The sequence below is a fragment of the Heterodontus francisci genome, chromosome 3, assembly GCF_036365525.1.
Source record: "Heterodontus francisci isolate sHetFra1 chromosome 3, sHetFra1.hap1, whole genome shotgun sequence".
NCBI classification, from domain to species: Eukaryota; Metazoa; Chordata; class Chondrichthyes; order Heterodontiformes; family Heterodontidae; genus Heterodontus; species Heterodontus francisci.
Window position 1 is genome coordinate 201,212,769 of NC_090373.1, and position 18,993 is coordinate 201,231,761.

The following is an 18,993-nucleotide window of genomic DNA, read 5'->3' on the forward strand; positions in this document are numbered from 1 at the left end:
GACTCGGGTCCTGAATCTAAATAAAGGAAACTATGAAGGTATGGACTTTCAAAAGGCTTTCGAGAAGGTCCCACATAAGAGATTAGTGTGCAAAATTAAAGCACATGGGATTGGGGGTAAGGTACTGAAATGGATTGGTTGGCAGACAGGAAACAAAGAGTAGGAATAAACGGGTCTTTTTCCGAGTGGCAGGCAGTGACTAGTGGGGTATCGCAGGGATCAGTGCTAGGACCCCAGCTATTCACAATATATATTAATGATTTAGATGAGGGAATTAAATGTAATATATCCAAGTTTGCAGATGACACAAAGCTGGGTGGGAGTGTGAGCTGTGAGGAGGATGCAGAGAAGCTCCAGTGTGATTTGGACAGGTTGAGTGAGTGGGCAAATACATGGCAGATGCAGTATAATGTGGATAAATGTGAGGTTATCCACTTTGGTGGCAAAAACAGAAAGGCAGATTATTATCTGAACGGCGATAGATTGGGAAAGGGGGAGGTGCAGCGAGACTTGAGTATCCTTGTGCACCAGTCGCTGAAAGTAAGCATGCAGGTGCAGCAAGCAGTTAAGAAGGCAAATGGTATGTTGGCCTTCATTGCATGAGGATTCTAGTACAGGAGCAAGGATGTCTTGCTGCAATTATATAAGGCCTTGGTGAGACCACATCTGGAGTATTGTGTGCAGTTTTGGTCTCCTTATCTGAGGAAGGATGTTCTTGCTATGGAGGGAGTACAGTGAAGGTTCACCAGACTGATTCTTGGGATGGCAGAACTGATGTATGAAGAGGGATTATGTTGATTAGGCTAGAATTTGTTAGAATGAGAGGGGATCTCATAGAAACCTACAAAATTCTAACAGGACCGGACAGACTAGATACAGGAAGGATGTTCCCAATGGCGGAGGAGTCCAGGACCAGGGGTCACAGTCTAAGGATAAGGAGTAAGCCATTTAGGACTGAGATGAGGAGGGATTTCTTCACCCAGAGAGTGGTGAACCTGTGGAATTTTCTACCACAGAAAGCAGCTGAGGCCAAATCATTAAGTATATTCAAGAAAGAGTTAAATATAGTTCTTAGGGCTAAAGGGATCAAGGGATACAGGGAGAAAGTGGGAACAGGGTACTGAGTTTGGATGATCAGCCATGATCGCATTGAATGGCGGTGCAGGCTGGAAGGACTGAATGGCCTACTCCTGCTCCTATTTTTCTATGATTCTATTTTTCTAAGTCAGGATGGTGTGTGACTTGGAGGGGAATTTGCATGTTCCCATGTGCTTGCTATCCTTGTTCTTCTGGGTGGCAGAGGTCATGGGTTTGTGAAGTGCTGTTGAAGAAGTTGGCAAGTTGCTGCAGTGCATTTTGTATATGGTATACACTGCTATTACATGAAGGAAGTGAATGTTGAAGGTTGTGGATAATCTGAGGAGTGAGGAACTTTGGTAACATTTCAGGTCAATGACCGTTCATCAGGACTGGAAAAAGTTAGAGATGTGACAGCTTTTAAGCAACTGTAGAGACAGGGAATGGTGAGGGTAGGGAAGAAGGTTGCAGAGCGGAGGAAAGAACGAAAGGGAAGGCCTGTGATAGGTTGAAGGCAGGTGTGATTAAATGACAAAAGGGTTGATAGTGCCAGGAGACAGGGAACAAAACAGGATAGGTCTAGAGGAGCTGTAAATAACAACAGAATCATTACCAGCATCTGCTGTCTGAAAATATAAAAGTGGTGGTTACGATCTGAAATTGTTAAACTCAATAATGAGTCTGGAAGATTGCAAAGTGTTTAATCGAGAAGATGAGGTGCTATTTCTCGACCTTCTGTTGAGCATCATTAGAACAATGTAGGAAGCTTCGAGCAGAGCTCAGAGTGGGAATGAGGTGAAGAATTAAAATAACTAGCTGGAAGGACTCATTCCCATCTTTTTTTTTCTTGGCCCATTTTCCCTCCTTTTGCCTGGCACCATCATCCTTTTTGTAATTTAACCATTCCTGCCCTCCCACCTTCCCCTGCAGAGCACATTGGGAGAGAGAGAAAGAGACAGTTTAATAACAGCGCGGGAATTCTGGGACCAGCAGAGCACATCAGGAGAGAGAGAGAGAGACAGTTTAAAAGCAGCACGGAAACTCCGGGACAGCAGAGCACATCGGAAGAGAAAAGGAGAAAGTTTTAAAACAGCGCGAGAACTCGAGGTATGCTATCACAGGAAAGTTGTAAGTTGATTGGCTGGCGAGTATTTTACTCACTTATCTTTCAAAACTCAGGTTATTTATCAGAAATTGTAAGCTTTTATTAGCACTAGTAAAGTTTAGTAATTAGTAAGTTGATTGGCAGGTAAGTGCATTAATAGTTAGCTCAGGACACTGGAGTTAGGGAAGATCTATAAATAAAACTTAAAAACAAATACCTAAAACACATAACTGTGTAATTAAGAAATGTACAACTTAGTTGCAGGTGGTACATGCATTTAATAAGCACAGTAATTATCATTTTTTTAAATTCGTTCCTGGGGTGTGGGCATCGCTGGCTTGGCCAGAATTTGTTGCCCATCCCTAATTGCCCTTGAGAAGCTGGTGGCGAGCTGTCATCTTGAACCGCTGCAGTCCATGCTGTTAGGAAGGGAATTCCAGGATTTTAACCCAGCGAAAGTGGAGTAACAACCTGCTCGTGTAGCCACGGTATTTACATGGCTACTCCAGTTCAGTTTCTGGTCAATGGTAACCCGCAGGATGTTGATAGTGGGGGATTCAGCGATCGTAATGCCATTGAATGTCAAGGGGAGATGGTTAGATTCTCTCTTGTTGGAGATGGTCATTGCCTGGCCCTTGTGTGGTGAAAATTTACTTGCCACTGATCAGCCCAAGCCTGGATATTGTCCAGGTCTTGCTGCATTTCTACACGGACTGCTTCAGTATCTGAGGAGTCACAAATGGTGCTGAATATTGTGCAATCATCAGAAAACATCCCCACTTCTGACCTTATGATGGTGGGATGGTCATTGATGAAGCAGCTGAAGATGCTTGGACATAGGACTATACCCTGAGGAACTCCTGCAGTGATGTCCTGGAGCTCAGATGATAGACCGCCAGTAACCATAACCATCTTCCTTTGCACAAGGTATGACTCCAACCAGCAGAGAGTTTTCTCCCTGATTCCCATTAACTTCAGTTTTACTGGAACTCCTTGATGCCATACTCGTCAAATGCTGCCTTAATGTCAAGGGCAGTCACTATAAATATATATATAGGAATTATATATCGGTGTAAATACAGGAATTATCTACTTTAATTAATAAAGTAATTAAATCAAATTAACTAAATAACTTAAGTAACAATGACAGGACAGGCGTTGTGTTGCAGCTGTGGAATCTGGGATCTCCTGGACTCCAACGCCATCCAGGACAAACACGTCAGCAGAAAGTGTAAGCAGCTAGAGGATCTCTGGATCAGGATCATTGATCTGGAAGCCAAACTGCAGACACTGCGCAACATCAGGGAGGGGGTGAGATACCTGAATACTTTGTACCAGAAGGCAATCACACCCCTTAAAATTGTGTCATCTGTTTTGGTCAGCAGGAGGGACAGGAGGGTGTGACCATGAGTGAGGCAGGTAAAGGGAACGAGCAGACAGTAGTGAAGGAGCCTCAGCCTTTGCAATTGTCAAACAGGTTTGAGCTGCTTGCAACCTGTGTGGACAAGAGTGAGGTCTGCAGGGTCGATGAGCAGACTGGCCATGGCACCATGGTACAGGAAGCCATTCAAGCGGGGGAAGCAAAAAGGAAAGTTGTGATAGTTGGGGACAGTACAGTGAGGGGGGATTGAAACTGTTCTCTGCAACAAAGAGCACAAGTCCAGAAGGCTCTGCTGCCTGCCCGGTGCCAAGGTTCAGGATATCTGCTTAGAGCTGGAGAGGAACTTACAGTGGGAGGGGGAGGATTCAGTTGTTATGGTCCATGTAAGTATCAATGACATAGGCAGGACAACACATTGCCAGTATGAGGAGTTAGGCACCAAATTAAGAAGCAGAACTTCAAAGGTAATAATCTCTGAATTATTACCAGAGCCACACGCAAATTGGCATAGGACAAATAAGATTAGAAAAATGAGTGCATGGCTGAAAGTCTGATCTGGTAGAAGTGGATTCTGGTTCACAGGGCACTGGCACCAATACTGGGGAAAGTGGGGGCTGTACCGTTGGGACCGTCTTCACTTGAACCGTGCTGGAACCAGTGTTCTAGTGAGCTGCATCGCATAGGGAAGTAAAGAGGGTTTTAATCTAAATAATGGGGGCAAGGGATCAAATTTGGGAAGATGTGGGAAATCTAAGAATAGAGACAAGGTAAAAGAGAAAGGTATCAATATGGGAAAGCATAAACAGACCATGACAAGAAGGGAGAGAGAGTACAAATCTAAGAGTAAATACCAGATAAGGTTAGAGGGTGCAAAAATAATAAAAGGACAAAACTAAAGGCTCTGTATCTGAATGCACATAGCACTTGAAATAAAACAGATGAACTGATAGCACAACTAGAAATAAATAAGTGTGATCTGATAGCCATTACTTCGACATGGCTGCAGGATGACATAGATTGGGACCTGTATATTGAAGGGTACATGACACTTAGGAAGGACAGGAAGTGCTGAAAATGTGGAGAGGTGGCTCTGTGAATTAATGGTGTTATTAGTGCAATAGAGAGGGATGACCTAAATTCAGGAAATCAGGATGTAGAAGAAATTTGGGTAGAGATGAGAAATAATAAATGCAAGAAGTCACTTGTGGGAGTGGTGTGCAGATCCCCTAACAGTAACCACATGGTAGAATGGGGTATAAAGGAAGAAATAAGGGGAGCTTTCCAGAAAGGTACAGCGATAATCATTGGGGATATTAATCTATATATATAGTGGAAAAATCAGATGGGAAAGGTTTTTTTCACTCCTTTCATGGGATGTGAGCATCACTGGCTATGCCAGCGTTTATTGCCCATCCCTAACTGCCCTTGAGAAACTGGTGGTGAGCTGCCATCTTGAACCGCTACAGTCCTTCGGGTGTAGATACACTAACAGTGCTGTTAGCAAGGGAGTTCCAGGATTTTGACCCAGCGATAATGAAGGAACGGCTATATAGTTCCAAGTTAGGGTGGTGTGCAGTTTGGAGGGGAATTGCAGGTGGTGGTGTTCCCATGCATCTGCTGCCCTTGTCCTTCTAGGTGATAGAGGTAGCGGGTTTGGAAGGCGCTGTTGAAGGAGCCTTGGTGAGTTGCTGCAGTTCATCTTGTAAATGGTATGTACTGCTGCCACTGTGCATTGGTGATGGAGGGAGTGAAGGCTGAAGATGGTAGATGGGTGGCGATCAAGCGGGCTTGTCCTGGATGGTGTCGAGCTTCTTGAGTGTTGTTGGAGCTGCATCCATCCAGGCGTGGAGAGTATTCCATCACATTCCTGACTTGTGCAGTGTAGATGATGAACAGGCATTGTGAAGACAGGAGGTGAGTTACTTGCCGCAGAATTCCTAGCCTCTGACCTGCTCTTGTCACCACAGAATTTATGTGGTTCGTCCAGTTCAGTTTCTGGTCAATGGTAGCCCCTAGGATTTTGATAATAGGGGATTCAGCAATCGTAATGCCATTGAACATCAAGGGGAGATGGTTAGATTCCCTCTTGTTTGAGATCATCAATGCCTGCATTTGTGTGGTGTGAATGTTACTTGCCACTTATCTTCCCAAGTCTGGATGTTGTCCAGGTCTTGTTGAATCTGGACATGGGTTGCTTCAGTATCTGACAAGTTGCGAATGGTGCTGAACATTGTGCAATCATCAGCAAATATCCCCATTTCTGACCTTATGACGGTGGGAAGGTCATTGATGAAGCAGCTGAAGATGTTTGGAACTAGGACACTACGCTGAGGAGCTCCTGCAGTAATGTCCTGGAACTGAGATGATTAACCACCAACAACCACAACCATTTTCCTTTGTGCTAGGTATGACTCCACGCAGCAGAGAGTTTTCCCCCTGATTCTCATTGACTTCAGTTTTGCTTGGGCTCCTTGATGCCATACTCGGTCAAATGTTACCTTGATGACAAGGGCAGTCAGTCACTCTCACCTCATCTCTGGAGTTCAGTTCTTTTGTCCATGTTTGGACCAAGGCTGTAGTGAATTCAGGAGCTAAGTGGCCCTGGCAGAACCTAACTGACCATCAGTGAGCAGGTTATTGCTAAGCAAGTGACTCTTGATAGCGCTGTCGACGACCCCTTCCATCACTTTGCTGATGATCAAGAGTAGACTGATAGGGCGGTATGTGGCCGGGTTAAATTTGTCCTGCTTTTTTGTACACAGGACATACCTGGGCACAAAATATGAAGGGACTCACCCAGTAAAATTAGGAGACTGAACATGTTTCTGTAAAGATCAGAAGAATTGCAACCTGTCTGTATTGACATCTACTTTTCTCTTCATAGTCCATCACTTTCAGCACGACTCAAGTCAAACTTATTGTATTAAAAGGAGAGATGGAAGATAAATTTGGCTGAAAAATGGTTAGGATTTTGAATATGAACTCTCGGGTTTATTAGATGTAACATTAACATTTTAATTATTTCAGTGAAATAAGTGAAATATGTTTCACATTACATCCAGGCCTGTTACGTACCTGCTTCGTAAGTTGCTCTTCACAGAGTTTGTAAAGTACAAAGAATTTTTGAGCCAGCAACACATTATCCAGAAATCCGACACTGGCAAGCCTGACCCTTATAATGATCTGAAACAGTTAAAATGAATTTTATAAAGGAACTCCATTTCATATTTAAATGGAACAACTATATAGATATATTTATATTTAGATATAAACAAATAAAAAACAAACCTACAGTATTTAACACCTGTTGGATTAGTAGTGCAGTAACATAGCGCTACATATCCATGGGATCATATCTAAGGTCCCTGAATCTGATTCTGATGCTAAACCTGAGTACTAGAGCAGGTTAAGTTTGATATTTTTCTTGCCAAACTGAACCTTAATCTAGACATTTACACAGAAATTGGGTGTACTACAAAACTCGTCTGCAACAGTTCAGGCAGTCGATGGTTTACTCAATGTTGTTCCTTGTGGCAGAATGGCTCGCAAGGTAACTGTGAATGTGGTAAACTATTCCTCCCCATCCTTCTCGATCTGTATCCTGGCCTTGATATGGTTGTCCACACTATCTCCCCACAATGCCTCTCCTCTATCATCAGGCTAGGTGGGACTGCAGTCGCGTGGTTCCATTCTTATCTATCTAGTTGTGGACAGAGAATCACTTTCAATGGCTTCTCTTCCTGCACATGCACTGTTAATTTTGGAGTGCCCCAAATCTCTATCTTGGCCCCCTTCTACATGCTTCTGTGCCACAATGACTCTATAGCCGGGATTTAATGAGGAGGCAGTGACCCCGCCAACCAGCTGGAAAGCCAGGGGTGAGCCTGCCTCCAACTGCTCTGGAAGCCACGACACTATTTTGCGTGGTGAGGTAGTGGCTTCTGCTCCTCTGAGGCAGGATGTCCTTTTTTCTCTCAGCGGGTCGTGAATTTTTGGAACTCTCTTCTTCAAAGGGCAGTGGAAGCAGAGGCTTTGAATATTTTTAAGGCAGAGGTAGATAGATGGCCTTCCTCAATTGTGAGGAGGACATTAAGAGGCAACAAAGAGATATAGATAGGTTAATGTGGGCAAAGATCTGGAAAATGGAGTATAATGTGGGAAAATGTGAAATTGTCCATTTTGGCAGGAAGAATAGAAAAGAAGCATGTTATCTAAATGGTGAGAGATTGCAGAGCTCTGAGATGCAGAGGAATCTGGGTGTCCTAGTGCGTGAATTGCAAAACGTTAGTATGCAGGCACAGCATTTAATTAGGAAAGTTAATAGAATGTATTGTTTATTGTGAGGAGAATTGAATACTAAAGTAGGGAGATTATGTTTCATTATACAGGGCATTGGTGAGACCGGCTAGGCTTGTATCTGCTGGAGTATAGAACAATAAGAGGTGATTTGATTGAAACATATAAGCTTCTGAGGGGTCTTGACAGAATGGATGTGGAAAGGATGTTTCCCCTTGTGGAAGAATCTAGAGCTAGGGTTCTAGAAAAATAAGGGATGACCATTTAAGACAGAGATGAGAAGAAATTTTTTCCCTCAGAGGGTTGTGAGTCTTTGGAACTCTTTTTCAAAAGGCGGTAGAAGCAGAGGCTTTGAAGATATTTAAGGCAGAGGAAGATAGATTCTTGATAAGCAAGGCGGGGGGGGGGGGGGGGTGGCGGGGAAAGGTTATCGGGGGTAGGCAGGAATGTGGATTGAGGTTACAATCAGATTAGCCATGATCTTGTTGAATGGCGGAGCAGGCTCGAGGGGGCGAATGGCCTATTCCTGCTCCTAGTTCGTATGTTCGTATGTTCAAGTGTTAGAGTGAAGCCGAACCTCAATACCAGATCACAACTTTCTGGCAGAAGCCAGCAGTTTAGATGAGCTGATAAACAAACATGACAGTGACAGCTCCTATTATAATGACAGAGGTCGTACTGACAACAAATACGACGTTTTTTTGGATGACCAAATATGGATGAATTCACTATGATTTGTGAACACGGATGGTCACGAGAGAAACAGATTTGCAGGACTAAGGACTATGGGTATCAAGCCGGGGAGTGGGACTTAATGCATAGCTCTGTGGAAAGCCAGCATGGACTCGCTGGGCCAAGTGGCCTCCTTCTGTGTCATAAATGACTCTATGAATCGATGACTCCAAGAGCTGCCAGTCAATCAGAGGGCCAGCAGTTCTTCAGTCTCAGCAGCGACATTGGGAGCAGTGGCCACTGCTGGGACCGCAGCAGGCCCCAGACCAAGCTAGTGATGGAGGCTGGAAAAGAAGGTAAGTGGGGTCGGGTCTTTCTGGGGCCAATCAGCCAGGCCCTGGTGAAGGGGAGGGTGGGTCTTTTGCAAGAGAGTGCCGTTGGGGGGCCCCTCCGTTGGGCACAGGATACCTGATCAAGAGGGAACTCCCCAGTGTGCGAGGAGGCTGCCAGGTTTAACTGGACGGCCTCCCCAGATGGCGAAATGCCCTTCCGCTGCTGGTAAAATACTAGAAGAGGCCCTTAAGTAGCCATTAATTAGCCAATTAAGGGCCTCAATTGGCCTAAGGGTAGGCAGGTCGGCCATCACCTCCTCCGCCACTGGTAAAATACCAATGGAGGTGGGTAGACGATGGGCACAGCAACCCTCACCATCCCACCTGATTTTACACCCCACCCCCACCCCACGCCTTCCAACCCACTCCCAATGGGGGAGGTGGGGGCTGTAAAATTCCAGCCTATGACTCTGTGTTATTCCTCAGTGACATCATCTGAAAACATACCGTCAGATTCCACATGTATGCTGACAACATCCAGTTCTACATCACCACCACTGCTCTCTCTTGATCCTTCCACTGCCTCTGATGACACTGCTGATCTGATATCCAGTATGGCATAAGCAGAAATTTTCTCTCACTAAAAGTTTGGAAGACTGAAACCACCGTCTTCGGTCCCTGCCACAAACTCCATTCCCTAGCTACTGACTCCATCCCTCTCCCTGACCACTGGCTGAGATTGATTCAGACAGTTTGCAACCTCAGCATCCTATTTGACCCGAAGATAAGCTTCTGACCCCCATATTCCACTCAATCACCAAGACTCTTATCATGAAAACCCACATGCCAAATGGGAAATAATAATTTCATCAGTTGGAACCTTGCCTTAGATATTTGCTGGAAATTCTTACAAATAAACTCTTTTTAAAAGAGTAACGTGGCAACCAAGATGGCCATGGGAATTTACATTTGAAACTTCATTAGATGGGAGCTTAACTGATTCAAACTAGCCAGAACAAAGGGTTGCTCTCTGATTAAATTACCTGAAATGTCTTTGTCAGCATGGTCATCAAGAGCCATTTACACTCATTGACTTTGAAAGAGCCAACCCCCTCCAGGTATGACTGAACAGCTTAAGGTATGGCGCCTTGAATCTCAGAGAAATTTCCAGAAGGGCCTCATTAAACCAGGAAAGAGGTTTTGGGAATGTCTTGTGACTGCTGTGCAGCTCTGGAGAGCCTAAGCTTGGTCATTCAGAAAGCAGGCAGTAACTGAGAAGCCATCATGGAGGCAGCTCTCTCTCTCTCTCACTCTCTCTCCAGGACAGAGCCACAGAAGCCTCAGCTGAAACTGGTAAAGCCAGGTCTATGGACCACCACAACCAACAACTAGGGGACAAGGGTCAAAACCCCCTCTTCTGCCTTCCTAAGCCCTGAGATGCAAGCCCAAACTGTGCACATGGCTCAATGAGGACTTCAGGACTATAATTTCAACTAAGGACTCTGGACTGATACACTGTATTTAAATTTAATTTATTACAGACGCTACTCCAACCACCCAACTTTGTTATCCTTCTGTAATCTATTTGTGTGTGTGTGAGACTCTTGTGTGAATGTGTGCATGGATGCGTAGCATATTTTAGTATTTTAACTGGTTTAGAATGTTAAGGATAATAAATTTATATCTTTCTTGCTAAAACTCAAGAAAACCTGTCTGATTGGGTCATTTGCAATTATATTGGAGGAACAGGAGCAGTACTCACAGAGGTAGTAAGTTCAATCACTGTGTTAAAAAAGGATAAAACCTCTTGTGGTCAAACCAGAGAAGGGGCAAAAGGGGAGCCTGAGACCCCTTCCTCACTTGGTCATAACACTCTCTACTTCCACCTCAGGAATATTGCCGGTCTCTATCCCTGCCTTAGCTCATCTGTTGTTGAAACCCTCCCATGCTTTCATTACCTGGAGACTTGACTACTCCAAAGCTCTCCTGGCCATTCTCCTATCTTACACCCACCATAAAGTTGAGCTCATCCAAAACTCTGCTTTATATATCCTAACTCACACTAAGTTCCATTCACTCATCACCCCTGTACTCACTGACCTACATTGGCTCCCAGTCCAGCAATCCCTCAATTTTTAAATTCTCATCCTTGTTTTCAAATCCCTCCATGGCTTACCACTCCCTATATCTATAACCTCTTCAAGCCCCACAATCCTTTGATATCCCTGCGCTCCTCCAATTCTAACCAACTACACATCCCCAATTTATTCGCCCCACCATTTGTGCCATGCCTTCAACTGCCTAAGCCCTAAGCTCTGGAATTTCTCTCTCCGCTGCTTTTCTTCAAACTAGTGCAATAGGATTTGTTATGTTCACCTAAGAGGGCAGACAGAACCTTGGTTGAACATGTGACCCGAAAGACAGCAGCTCTGAGTGCAACACTACCTCAATGCTGCACTAGAGTATCAGCCTTGATTTTTGTACCCAAATTTTGGAGTGAGAATTGAACTCACAACTTTCTGACTCAGGCGAGAAAGCTACCAACTGAACCGCAGCCAGCACAGATACAGAGTTAATGGACTTGAATTAAAACTTGACCAAGATTGAGTTCTTTTGGAATATATGTCACATAAATTGGAACAATTTCTCTCACCTGCCTATCTGGCACCATCATGGCTACTGTCCTAAATTGAATTTTTAGATTTTCTGGTAGTTCTTGTCGCCCTGCATAGCCAGGATTCTGCAAGCGAGGAAAGAGGTAAAATAGACATACAGAGATGTTGGAGAGAAAGATAATTAAAGAGACTTGTTTAAAATGGCATTCCTTAATTAATGCATTCATAGTTTAAGAGTGTACGTCAGTGTAAATAGCGGGTAGATTTTTATCTTTACAGGCTGCTCTTAAAGTATTATCTAAACTGGAAAGTTGGGCAGGGAGATTCACATAATAGAATGGGGCACATCTTATTTCCCTTCCATTAATTTAAAAGGAAGGAAATTCGTATGCGCTCTGTTACATTTCCCTCGAACCAAATAAAGGCTTTGCAGCCAGGTGGTAAATACAGAATTCTACCAAAAGCAATAATTTGCCACTGTAACAGCAGGACTATTCCTGGATATGAGGCTGAGGATAATGCAGGTTTTCTTTCAAGAATACTGGGCATTGTAATGAGAGGCTTTTTATGTTGTCTGATGCAACATAAATGAAATGCGTGGAGTTCAGTTGATTGAAGATCTCAAAGAAGTTTATTAACAGCTAACAAGTATATACAGTGAAGAGCTAACTATTTATATGACTTGCCTCTAGGTGTTACAGTAGCAGAATGACTCTGGTTCGAGTCACTTGGTTGCATCCTGGTACTTGGCTCATTAGCACACTAAGATCTAAAAGGGACATCACTCTTATGGACAATCACACTACAGGCATATGTGCAGTAAACTGCTGTACATGGGATATTAGAGAGTTAAATCAGTACAAACAGCTTTTGACTTTTGCATTGAATGGAGATAAAAATCAGGAGACATAAAAATGGGCTTCCAACTTGCTATCACTGATTTACATTCTCACACAAAGTCAAGATCTGCCTAATTAGACAAATTATAGAAGACTCATTCAAGCAGTAATTTCAATGCATTTCTCTTACATCAGTGAACATTTGTAAAGAGAAAAGGCTATGACACCTCAGGTATGTACTCTTCAAAACAGATGGTCAGAACAGATGATTAGAAAATCCTGATGCTCTGACACTGCTGCTCCATTAACACACTGTAAAGCTGACCAAGTGCTGCAAAGCATTTTTGAACTAAAAATACACTTAAATGGCTTGAAGCAGCCCTTCAAATACCAGATTACATACCCCCAAAAATGTCAGATCGGTAAGGAAGCTTTCTTTTTAAATGCATGGCTATCACAATATATCATAGTTATTGATTGGGTAGGCTGCAGCATCAAATTCATGATTTTCAAAAAAATTCCTAAGTTTTGCTGGCAGCTTGAGGATGTGAGGAGGCCAGGAACATAGGAACCAGAGTAGGCCATTTATCCCCTCAGTCTGTTCTGCCATTCAAGGAGATCTTAGCTTATCTGTGACCAAACTCCATATACCCACTTTTGCCCCATATCCGTCAACATCTTTGGGGAACAAAAATCTATCTTAGAGTTAAAATTTACAATTGATCTAGCATCAATTGCCACTTGTAGGAGACAGTTGCAAATTTCTACCATCCTTTGTGTGTAGAAGTGTTTCATAATTTCACTCCTGGTAGATCTGGCTCTAATTTTTAGATGATGCCCCCTAGTCGTAGACTCTCTCACCTTATCAGTTCCCCTTAATATCTTGAATACTGTAATCAAATCACCTCTTGTTACGACCAGGTGAAAAAGGGGTCCAGGGTTCCCTCTCAGCCTTTAGCTGGTCTTACCGTAACGGGGCTTAATTTTAAGCACACCATGTTTTTAGCTCCCTCTTGGTGAATCCTTGTTCACTGCTTTCCAATTATAAGGCAAAGAAACCAGCCAAGCAGGTTTTCTTAGGTTTAAAGAAGATAGGTTGAAATTCACTAAACTTAAGCTCTAATTCAGTCAACGTCTACAAATACACAACGCGCCCATGCTAGCATGCATACGCGATACACACATGCAGAGAGAGACAGAAAAGAGCAGAAGAAATAAAGTGGAAAAGTTTGAGGCAATATCTGAAGATGGTTTTGGTTACTGTTCTTCGAGCTCGCTGTAGATTGTAGGTAGGTCTTGCTTTTCATTGGGACCCAGTATTCTTCTTAAACCTTGTTTGATGTAGGAGACTTTTCTCTCTTGGGGTTCATGTGTCTTCAGTGGGTCCAGAGGCTTGTGAGAAAGAGATGGGAGCAGACAGGAGAGGTCTTCTCAGTCCAGGAGCAACAATCTCTCTCTCTTAAACTGTCTGTACAATTCAAAAAAACTCAGGTTGCCCAGCAGGTTAGTCATCTGGCGAGTTGGTTTGACCACGTCTGTTTGTGGATTTGGCCATCTTAGCAGTCATCCTAGAATGTGAGCTTCCCCACCTTCAATGTCCATTGCTGAAAGTCCAGTTGAATATGTCAGGGAATGGTCCTTTGTCTCCACAAGCACTGTCTGTTAGTATGTAAATGTTTTTTCCAGCCACGGCTGATCTGTTTGACAAGTCACTCCAGCAACAGTTTAAAATCAATGTTCGGATAACAAAATTAATATGCCTCATTCTTGGCAGGTGGGGATCTGCATGACACCCTTAACCTTCTAAATTCCACTGAAAATAACCATGGTTTGGTAATCTCTCCTCATAATTTAATGCTTGGATTCAGGCCTCATTCTGCTAAATGTCTGCAACACTCCGTCCAAAGCCAATATATAATTCCGAAGATGTAGTGCCAAGAACTGCTCACTTTTGCTCCTCCTGTCAGACCTGGCTCAGATGTGCATGTGAATCAGAGGTTTCTGTGTTTAATTTCCACTCAGATATTTGAGCACAACATCTAGTTTGACACTCCAGTTCAGTACCGAGAGACTGCTACGCCATGGAAGATAAAAGCTACGCTGTTGGATGAGATAAATGAGGCCCCATCCTCCCCCTCAGTAGGACATAAAAGACTCCATGGCTCTACTTCAAAGAAGTGCAGGGGAGTTGTCTCTGATTTCCTGGCCAATATTTAACTTTCAATTAATACCATTAAAATGGATTATCTGGTCAGAACACAAAACCCACTACCTCTATTTACAGGGTGCCTATAATGTTATCAAAAGTCTCAAGGTTCTCCACAGGAGTGTTGTGAAGCAAAATTTGGCAACGAACACAGAAGGAGCTTATTGGGCAGATAAGAGGTAGGTTTTAAAGATGTTCTTAAAGGAGGAGGAAGGTAGTGAGGTAGAGAAGTTTAGGGAGAGAATTCCAGAGTTTAGAGTTTTGGCAGCTGAAGGCACAGCCACCAAAGATTTATTTATTTTTATTTTATTTATTGAGAGATACAGCACTGATACAGGCCGTTCGGCCCACCGAGTCTGTGCCGACCAAGAACCACCCATTTATACTAACCCTACTTCTTTGGCCTCCTTGTCTCGAGGGACAATGGGTAAGCACCTGGAGGTGGTCCATGGTTTGTGCAGCAGCGCCTGGAGTGGCTATAAAGGCCAATTCTAGAGTGACAGACTCTTCCACAGGTGCTGCAGATAAAATTGGTTGTCGGGGCTGTTACACAGTTGGCTCTCTCCTTGCGCCTCTGTCTTTTTCCTGCCAACTGCTAAGTCTCTTTGACTCGCCACGATTTAGCCCCGCCTTTATGGTTGCCCGCCAGCTCTGGCGATCGCTGGCAACTGACTCCCACGACTTGTGATCAATGTCACAGGACTTCATGTCGCGTTTGCCGACGTCTTTAAAGCGGAGACATGGACAGCCAGTGGGTCTGGTACCAGTGACGAGCTCGCTGTACAATGTGTCTTTGGGGATCCTGCCATCTTCTATGCGTCTCACATGGCCAAGCCATCTCAGGCGCCGCTGGCTTAGTAGGGTATATGCTGGGGATGTTGGCCGCCTCGAGGACTTCTGTGTTGGAGATACGGTCCTGCCACCTGATGCCAAGGGTTTTTCAGAGGCAGCGAAGATGGAATGATTTGAGACGTCGCTCTTGGCTGACGTATGTTGTCCAGGCCTCGCTGCCGTAGAGCAAGGTACTGAGGACACAGGCTTGATACATTTGGACTTTTGTGTTCTGTGTCAGTGCACCATTTTCCAACACTTTCTTGGCCAGTCTGGACATAGCAGAGGAAGCCTTTCCCATGCGCTTGTTTAATTCTGCATCGAGAGACAGGTTACTGGTGATAGTTGAGCCTAGGTAGGTGAACTCTTGAACCACTTCCAGACTGTGGTCGCCGATATTGATAGATGGGGCATTTCTGACGTCCTGTCCCATGATGTTCGTTTTCTTGAGGCTGATGGTTAGGCCAAATTCATTGCAGGCAGCCGCAAACCTGTCGCTGAGTCTCTGCAGACACTCTTCAGTGTGAGATGTTAATGCAGCATCGTCAGCAAAGAGGAGTTCCCTGATGAGGACTTTCCGTACTTTGGTCTTCGCTTTTAGACGGGCAAGGTTGAACAACCTGCCACCCGATCTTGTGTGGAGGAAAATTTCTTCTTCTGAGAACTTGAATGCATGTGAGAGCAGCAGGGAGCAGAAGATCCCAAACAGTGTAGGTACGAGAACACAGTCCTGTTTCACGCCACTCAGGATTGGAAAGGGTTCTGATGAGGTGCCGCTATGCTGAATTGTGCCTTTCATATTGTCATGGAATGAGGTGAAGATACTGAGTAGCTTTGGTGGACATCCAATCTTTTCTAGTAGTCTGAAGAGACCACTTCTGCTAACGAGGTCAAAGGTTTTGGTGAGATCAATGAAAGCAACGTAGAGGGGCATCTGTTGTTCACGGCATTTCTCCTGTAGCTGGCGAAGGGAGAACAGCATGTCAATGGTGGATCTCTCTGCTCGAAAGCCACACTGTGCCTCAGGGTAGACACGCTCAGCCAGCTTCTGGAGCCTGTTTAAAGCGACACGAGCGAATACTTTCCCCACTATGCTGAGCAGGGAGATTCCACGGTAGTTGTTGCAGTCACCGCGGTCACCCTTGTTCTCACAGAGGGTGATGATATTGGCATCGCGCATGTCCTGTGGTACTGCTCCCTCATCCCAGCACAGACAAAGCAGTTCGTATAGCAGGCTTGGCACTCTTGATGATTTCAGGGGTAATGCCGTCCTTCCCAGGGGCTTTTCCACTGGCTAGAGAATCAATGGCATCACTGAGTTCCGATTTTGTTGGCTGTATGTCCAGCTCATCCATGACTGGCCGAGACAGGGTTGCATTGAGGGCGGTCTCAGTGACATTTTCCCTGGAGTACAGTTCTAGGTAGTGTTCCATTTGCTTGCGTTGGTCAGTGATTGTGTCCCCTGATTTAGATTTGAGGGGGGCGATCTTCTTGACGGTTGGCGCAAAAGCTCTCTTAATGCCATCATACATTCCTATGATATTTCCTGTGTCAGAGGCCAGCTGAATATGACTACATAGGTTTTGCCAGTAGTCATTTGCGCAGCGCCTGGCTGTTCTTTGTGCAGCGCTTCTGGCAGCTTTAAGTGCTATGGATGTTAACTCGCTGGGGGCTTTCTTGTAGTTCAGCAGTGCAATGCGCTTAGCGGCTGTGACAGGTTCCAGCTCTTCAATGTGAGATTGAAACCAGTCTGCATTCCGCTTCACACAATTGCCATAGGTGGTCATTGCTGAGTCATAGATGGCGTCTCTGATGTGGGCCCACTTGGTCCCTGCATCCCCTGTGGGAGTGTTTTGGAGGGCTTTTTCAAGTGAATTTAGAAACTTGTGTAATAGCTGTGGATGAGAAATTCTGCTCGTGTTGATGCGTGGGTGGCCCTTCTGCTTGGAGTGATGCAGCTTCTTTGGTTTGAGGCTAACCTTGCTGCACACCAGGGAGTGGTCGGTGTCGCAGTCCACACTGTGGAAGCTGCATGTGATTTGAACACCATTTAAAGAGGCTCGCCTTGTGACGATGAAATCTAGCTGATGCCAACGACGTGATCTTGGGTGCCTCCAAGAAACCTGGTGACAGGGTTTAGTGTGAAAGAATGAGTTGGTGATGCAGAGGTTATGATAGGTACACAACTCAAGCAGTCTCTGTCCATTCTCATTCATCCTTCCAATGCCATAGCGCCCAAGGCAGGAAGGCCATGAGTCATGGTCGGCCCCAACCCTGGCATTAAAGTCCCCCAGCAGGAATAGGTGTTCGGTGTTGGGGATGCTATTCATGATATTATGGAGTTCCTCAAAGAACTGGTCTTTAACTTCAGGTGGGGAGCAGAGTGTTGGAGCATCGATGCTGAGTAGGTGTTCTAGACCAGGGGCGGTGAACAGTCGGATGGACAGTATGCGTTCCGAGCCATTTGAGGGTGGTTCTATCATGCTGAGCAAAGAGTTTCTGATTGCGAAGCCTACTCCATGCTGACTTGGTTCTTCAGGATCCCTACCCTGCCAGAAGAAGGTGTAGTCTTGCTCTCTTAGAGATCTGCTCGCAGGGAGGCGTGTCTCCTGAAGTGCTGCAATGTCCACATTGAGTCTACTGAGCTCGTTGTTGATGATGGCGGTCTTCCGAGAATCGTTGATTTGTGTAAAGTCTTCTGACAGGCCAGGACACATAGTTCTGACGTTCCAGCTTGCAAAACGAAGGGCTGGTACCTTCTTTCCTTTTTTAGTCGTGCTGTTTGGTGCGGTGTTACAGTCCACTTGTCAGGCAATGACCCTGAGCTCCAAGCACCCATTGAAGCAGGTGAACTGTGGCGGGACAGAACCTTCCTGACCGGGGGCTGGCCGGTTTGAGGCGGGCAGTCGCTGTCGAGTGAGATGCGATGACCTCTCCCACCGACAAAGGCAACCCGTGGCACCCAATCTCTACGCCACTTGAGCTGGACATAACCCATAACTACTGCCTTCCGTGTTGATTTGGTCGCTGTGAGGCGACTATGGAGTGACCTCTCCATGCGCATGCCTAGGCAGATGTATGGAGGTTGTGAGTTGCCCAAGTGTCAAAACCCCCCTCTCGGCCTTCCTGGTGGGGTCCAAAGGAGTGCAGAGCATGACGTTTGGCACCAATATGGCTGCAGGAACTGCCGGAAACATGCCAAAGGTGACACATGACCGCCCTCGGGGTTCTGCTCCGGATTTTCTGCTGGGGTTTACTCCCTTAGCCTTGGTCTCTCCCGAGACGCCCACAAGGCAGTGGGGTTGTTGGGGCCCCTACACAGGGATAGGTGGATGCCGGTGGGAGGAGGTGGAGGGAAGGGGGGAAGGGGGTGCAGAGGGGGGGTGCAAGGAGGAGGAGTGCGGTGGGAAGGGGGTGCTGGGGGGGCTGCAGGGGGTAGGGGGTGTGCGGGGGGAGCTGGGAAGGGGATGCGGGGGAAGGGGTGCGAGGGGGGGTGAGCTGGGAGCGGGGGGGTGGTGGGGGGAGGGGGTGCGGGTAGTAAAACATTGCATCAGCTCCCACCATTGTCCCTTTTACAATGGTGCACTACAACTGGGATCGGGATCGGGGAGCCGAGCCGGAGTTGAGGGAAAGTTTGTG

General features: G+C 45.5%; 1 protein-coding gene across 1 annotated transcript in view; it reads right to left on the reverse strand.

Annotated features, from left to right (window-relative positions):
• The window catches only part of LOC137367179 (dynein axonemal heavy chain 8-like), a 2,062,041-nt gene that overhangs the window by 888,235 nt on the left and 1,154,813 nt on the right, over nucleotides 1-18,993 (reverse strand). Inside the window, exons 71-72 of the mRNA XM_068028615.1 lie at nucleotides 11,517-11,603; nucleotides 6,639-6,746 (exon numbers count right to left, since the gene is read on the reverse strand). Coding sequence (XP_067884716.1) covers nucleotides 6,639-6,746; nucleotides 11,517-11,603 — 195 coding nt within the window. The remainder of the gene's footprint in view (nucleotides 1-6,638; nucleotides 6,747-11,516; nucleotides 11,604-18,993) is intronic.